This window comes from Malus sylvestris, chromosome 11 (genome assembly GCF_916048215.2).
Source record: "Malus sylvestris chromosome 11, drMalSylv7.2, whole genome shotgun sequence".
NCBI lineage: Eukaryota > Viridiplantae > Streptophyta > Magnoliopsida > Rosales > Rosaceae > Malus > Malus sylvestris.
The window spans coordinates 13,702,721-13,709,246 of record NC_062270.1 but is presented as its reverse complement, the minus strand read 5'-3'; the positions used below and the strand labels follow the sequence as shown (position 1 = coordinate 13,709,246).

The 6,526-nt window shown below is 37.9% G+C and overlaps 1 protein-coding gene across 1 annotated transcript; it reads right to left on the bottom strand.

Moving 5' to 3' along the window:
- Positions 1-3,884: 3,884 nt before the first annotated feature.
- Positions 3,885-4,921, bottom strand: LOC126590248 (protein-tyrosine sulfotransferase-like). The gene is made up of 3 exons (XM_050255749.1): positions 4,808-4,921; positions 4,517-4,663; positions 3,885-4,106 (listed from the first exon to the last, which is right to left on the bottom strand). The coding sequence occupies exons 1-3, from the start codon at positions 4,919-4,921 to the stop codon at positions 3,885-3,887; spliced, it is 483 nt and encodes a 160-aa protein (XP_050111706.1).
- Between the last annotated feature and the right edge of the window lie 1,605 nt (positions 4,922-6,526).

The following is a 6,526-nucleotide window of genomic DNA, read 5'->3' as shown; positions in this document are numbered from 1 at the left end:
ACAAGTTTATTTATTTACTTATTTTTTTATTATTTTAATACAAAGATAGGCGATAGATTGGTTTTCAACTTTTGACTTCTTTTTTACAAGTTCTTTACTTATCATTTTGTATGAAAAAAACATGTCACGTTCGTTTCATAAACTTAACATGAACTACTAAAAAAGTACATTAGGCTCACTAAAATGGAGTTTAACTAATTACAAGTTTTGATAATTCAACGTGGTCAATCATGTTCATTAAAAAATGAGCGTTGAAATGTCCAAAATAATCTTGAAGGGGATTCAAGTGCTCCCATGAGGAAAATGATCTTGTATGGACACAACTCCTTCCTTGATCAGATTTCGAAGAAAATGAAAACGAACATCTATATGCTTGCTTAGTCCATGCATTATCGGATTCTTCGAAAGTTTAATTGCTGAAACATTATCACAATACACCACTGTAGCCTGACTTTGAGCATGTTTAAGTTCTTGTAGAATTCTTCTTAACCATACGGCTTGACAAGCGCATGATGCTGCAGAAATAAACTCTGCTTCAGTGGTAGAAAGTGTAACCACAGGTTGCTTTCTTGATGACCACGACACTGCTCTTGACCCCATCATGAATATGTACCCCGAAGTGCTTTTCTTGTCATCTTGATCTCCTAAATAATCATTGTCGGTGTATCCCACCAATTCCTCATCTCCTCCCTTCTTGTAAAACACCCCAAGACTGAAAAGTGCCCTTCAAGTACCTTAGCACCCTTTTCACTGCTTGTGAATGACACTCAGTGGGATGCTCCATATAACGGCTGATTAAACTTACTACGAACATCATATCAGGACGCATAGCTGTCAAATACATAAGACTCCCTACCATTTGCTTGTAAAGAGTGCTATCATCACTCCACCTTCATCATTCACAAGCTTGAAACCTGGAACCACTGGGTTGTGCACGGGATTGCACTGATTCATGTTAAACCTTTCCAATACCTCCTGAGCATATTTCCGTTGGCTAATAAAAATACCATCTGTTCTTTGCAATACTTCAATACCAAGAAAATAACTCATATTTCCAAGATCAGTCATTTCAAATTCAACCATCATAGATTGTTTGAACTCTTTAAACATGCTATCATCATTTCCAGTAAATATAAGATCATCAACATAGAGATAAACAATTAACATACCTTCATTCTTTGTTCTGGTGAATAAAGTATGCTTATATGGACATTTCTCGAACCCCTCTTGTACGAAGTAGGACTCTATGCGACTATACCAGGCTCGATGAGCTTGTTTAAGGCCATGAAAAGCCTTTTTAAGTCTGTTCACCTTTTGCTCGTGGCCCTTCTTCTTATAACCAGGTGATTGTGCGACAAACACCTCTTCAATTCTCCATGTAGAAAGGCAAACTTGACGTCTAACTGATAGATCGTCCAACTTCTTTGTGCTGCAAGTGCTATTACAATTCTTATAGTATCTAAACGTGCCACAGGTGCAAACACTTTAGCATAATCCACCCCGTACTGTTGATTGTACCCTTTTGCGACTAACCGAGCCTTGTGTTTGTCCACTTCTCCATTCTCATTGAGTTTTGTTTTAAAAACCCATTTCACCCCAATTGTTTTCCCTTCAAATGGTAGCTCGGTCAGTTTCCATGTATCATTCCTTTCAATAGCTTCAATCTCTGCATCCATAGCTTGTCTCAATGTTTCACTTCTTAGTGCATCCTCGTAGGAAAGTGGATCAACATCTAAGAATAAGGCCAAATGAGCCAAATTTTCGTTCACATCATCCTCCTCTGAAAAAACTTCCCCACTTACAAAATCCCTCATCCAAATTGGTGGTCTCCTTGTTCGTCTGGCTCGTGATGAGCTTTCACCTGTTTCTTGCACTGAATCTTCATTCTCCACAGCTTCTCCGATAATGTCCACTGCATGTTCCTCTTCACTGTCGCCAGTTTCTATACTGTTTTCTTCTTTTGTTTCCCATTCAAGGTCAACCAAAATTACTTCCTCATGACTGTCATTCCAATTCCAACTTTGGTTCTCGTCAAAAACCACATCTCGGCTCATAATAATCTTATGAGAAATAGGATCAAACAGCCTATAGGCTTTAGATTCTTCACTGACCCCAAGAAATATGCATTTCAGGCTCTTATCATCAAGCTTAATTCGCTTACTGTCAGGTATATGGACATAAGATATGCACCCAAAAACTCTGAAATGTTCCACAGATGGCTTACGTCCATTCCAAGCTTCTTCTGGAGTCTTATTCTTCACAGCGAGTGTTGGACTTCTATTTAGAATATGTATCGTCCAATTTGTTGCCTCGGGCCAGAAAGTCTTTGGAATTTTCTTCTTAGAAAGCATGCTGCGAACCATGTTCATTATGGTTCGATTCTTCCTCTCTGCTAACCCATTCTGTTAGGGAATGTACGCAGCAGTTAACTGTCTTTTAATTCCATTTACATCACAAAAGTTAGTAAATTCTTGCGATGTAAACTCACCTCCACGGTCAGTGTGCAAGCTTCTTATAAACCTTCAAGTTTCCTTTTCAACCTTTGCTTTGAAGGTTTTGAAGATAACAAATGCTTCTAATTTCTCTACCAAGAAAAATGCCCAGGTTTTTCTACTAAAATCATCGATGAAAGTGATGAGGTACATTTTTTTACTGTTTGAGGTGGGACTTATTGGTCCGCATATGTCAACATGCACCAATTGGAGAGTCTCATACGCCCTTCATAGACTCTCTTTTGGAAATGGATCTTGAGGTTGTCGTCCTACTAGACAATTTTCACAAACTGTCAAATGAGCTTTGATCTGAGGCATTCCATCAGCCATCTTCTTTTGTTGGAGAATTTTAAGACCATTCCAACTAAGATGTCCATATCGACAATGCCAAAGTTGGGATTGATCTATGGTCAGCAAGGATATACATTTTTGCTCCTTTGATGGTCGTCGTACGAGCACGGCGAACATTCGATTACATGACATCTCAGTCTTCATGATAAGACCATTCTCGGGATGAAAGATCTTACATTTTCCATGTTGCATAAGTATTGCAAGTCCCTTCTCTTGGAGCTGCCCGATACTCAATAGATTGTTCTTTAACTCTGGCACATAGAAAACTCATGTGATAACTTGTATTATCCCTTTGATCTCTATTCTTATATTGCCCTTGCCATACACAGTAAGACTCGAGTCATTGCCCAGCTTCACTGACTCTCGGAAATTGTTGTCAAAGTCTAAAAACATATCCCTTTTTCCACATATATGGTTACTGCAACCTGAATCCAGGAACTAAATGTGGTCTCTACCAGCTTCATTGGTGTCCATGTATGCCATCAGTAGCATTTTTTCACTTGCCTCTGCATAATTTGCCCTAGAATCCTTTCCCTTCTTAGGGCACTCCCACTCGAAATGTCCGAGTTCATGACAGTTGTAACACTCTATGGTGGATTTATCAGAACCAGACCTGCCCCTTCTTCTTCCTCTTCCATGGTAAGCACTCTGACCCCCACTTCTCCCTCCTGACTGCGCCCCATGAGTGATTTGTAATGCTTGCTCATCCACAGTGTGTTGACTCATCCTTCACTCATGAACCAGTAGGCTGCTTTGCATCTCATCAATGGGCAAGGCATCCAGATTGTTAAACTCCTTAATAGAGTAAACAACATAGTCAAATTTTGGAGTCATGGATCTCAGAATTTTCTCAATAACCACCACATCCCTCATTTGCTCTTCATGAACCCTCATCTTGTTGGCTATGGTGAGGGTCCGTGCAAAATAATCGTTCACAGATTCGCCTACCTTCATATGAAGCACCTCAAACTTTTTACGAAGAGCTTGTAACTGTGCACGCTTGACTCGTGTAGTTCCCTGGTTCTTCTGCTTCAATGAGTCCTAAATGTCTTTCGCCGTTTCTTTCTTCAAGATCATCTCTAGGATAGAGCGGTCAATGGCTTGAAACAGGTAGTTTTTTGTCTTCAAATCCTTCAACTTTAAATCTTCAATCGTCTTATTCTGTGCATCTGTGGGATCAACTCCTTCTGCTGTTGCAGGGATCCCGGTCTCCACGAGGCTCCAATACTCCTTGGAACGCAAGAAATTTTCCATGAGCATACTCTAGTGATCATAATGCCTATCAAACTTAGGTATCGCAGATTGCACGAAACTACTCTCCGCTGCCATGTGGTTGTTCTAACCCCAATCTTTTCAAGCTTTGATCAGGCCCCATGATGGGGCTCTGATACAAGATGTTGGAACTAGAAAGGAAACACAAGAGTTTACGTAAAACAAAGCCTGATTACTGGGAGAACTTTCTTATTGAATTCAAAATAGATGTGACTATTAAATAGCTTTACAACTTGAACATAAAAATAAGCAACAACCCACGACTTAATAGCCCTAGAATCGTGGTACAGACTAAGTCAAAAACTAATAACCTTGTCCCTCAAGTATAGGGATTATTATGCATGACTCAAAACAAGCTTAAAAACAAGGAACCCTAACCCTAACGGCTAGAATATTCTAACAACTTTAACAAATGTTTCTCCATTGTGAACAATTTCTTGAGCTATAGGGTCATTGATGTACTCGTGTAATGGCATCATAACTTCCTCCATGTTGTACGGGTCATTGCTCGGAATATCATCTGAGCCTCTATGCTCTTGACCATCTCTCTGTCCAGAAAAATTCAATACAATTACAAATAATGTGCAAATGAGAAATACAACACTTTAACAGAAATATACCAAAAGTGCATGAGAGCTGTGAAACCAAAAATGTCAACTAGGTCCAAGCAATACAGAACCAAAATAACATACCCAGGCAAAAAGGTCTTCCCTCATCCATGGAACCAAATATTTCCATGGCCAAATATCCAGCGTGCTTACTCCTTTAGTCTTTGAACGTATACGTCTTCCCATTTGTGTCGCCATTTGTCCTTTCCCAAAGGCTCTTAGTTGCAAGTGTTGAACTGGAAGTAAATGAGGAAAGAAGAGAAGGAGAAAGAAATGAGGAGAAGAGAAAAAGGGGAAGGGAGAAGGCACCTGTCACATCCCAGCCCGGGCCCCCACCACATCCAGGGCTCGACTCCACCGTAGCACGATATTGTCCGCTTTGGGCCCTGACCATGCCCTCACGGTTTTGTTTCTGGAAGCTCACATGAGAACTTCTTAGTGGGTCACCCATCCTGGGATTGCTCTCGCACGAACTCGCTTAACTTCGGAGTTCCGATGGAACCCGAAGTCAGTGAGCTCCCAAAAGGCCTCGTGCTAGGCAGAGATGGGAATATACATATAAGGCTTAGAGGATCCACTCCCCTGGCCGATGTGGGATGTTACACACCAGCGCAAGGAAGAGATTGAGGGGTTTTATTTGGAAAATTTCATTACTATCGGTTAAAACTGACAGAAACATTTTTTAAAATATAAACCAACATAAAATTTTCATTACTATCAGTTATAACCGACAAAAAAATGGTGGCAAAATTCCCTCCCAAAATTTTAATTTCCCCCTCCCCAAAATTTTGTTACGATTTTAAAAAATAAAATAATAATTGTTTGGTTTAATAGATGAATAAATAATATGTATTTAAATAGAATACATTTTTAAAAATTAAATAAATAATTGTTTGGTTGAATAAATAATAACTCATGTAAAATATGCAATAAAGAAACAAAAAGATAATTGTACAATGAAAATGTCATCATACAAACTAAATATTGTTTCATCAATACTTGAAAAACATAAATAAAAATTTAGCACAAATTACTTTTCCCACTTGAAAATGCAATGAACGAATTCGATCTTCAATTTAAAATATTTACACTAGTGGTTACCATAAAATCTTATTTTATACTTGATGGAAGTATAATATTAACTATAAGTGTTTGTTTAATCTACCGTTTTGATGCGATATGCATTCTGCGAAACATTTTTTAACGATCCAACCGTCAAACTTATTTGTACACACTCCGAGATTGCATAAGTAAAAAATCGTAAAAAACAAACATTCAGAGATTACGTAACGGAACAAAAGTTTTTTACGGTTATAAATGAAAAATCACAATTTAATGGTTATTTTAGCTCCAATTTTAATGATTTTTTATAGCTACACTTCTCGACCCTATAAGAATGCCATGAATATATTTGATCTTCAATTAAAAATATTTACACTAGTGGATACCACAAAATCTTATTTTATACGTAATGAAAGTATAATATTAACTATAAGTGTTTGTTTAATCTACCATTTTGACACGATATGCATTCTACGAAACTTTTTTCAACGATCCAAGTGTTAAACTTATTTGTACACACTCCGAGATTGCATACGTAAAAAATCGTAAAAAATAAACATTCATAGATAATGTAACGAAGCAAAAATTATCGACGGTTATAAACAAAAAATCACAATTTAAAGGTTATTTTAGCTCTGATTTTGATGATTTTTTACAGCTACACTCCTCGACCCTATAAGAATGCATTGAACAAATTCGATCTTCAATTTAAAATATTTACACTAGATACCACAAAATCTT

Excerpts from the sequence above, each read along its gene's own strand:
- LOC126590248 (XM_050255749.1), bottom strand. The coding sequence starts at position 4,921 with ATGGCGACACAAATGGGAAGACGTATACGTTCAAAGACTAAAGGAGTA. Across the intron at positions 4,664-4,807 it reads GGGAAGACCTTTTTGCCTGG|AGAGATGGTCAAGAGCATAG; the intron begins GTATGTTATTTT and ends TTTTCTGGACAG. Across the intron at positions 4,107-4,516 it reads GAGAAACATTTGTTAAAGTT|AGTATGCTCATGGAAAATTT; the intron begins GTTAGAATATTC and ends TATGATCACTAG.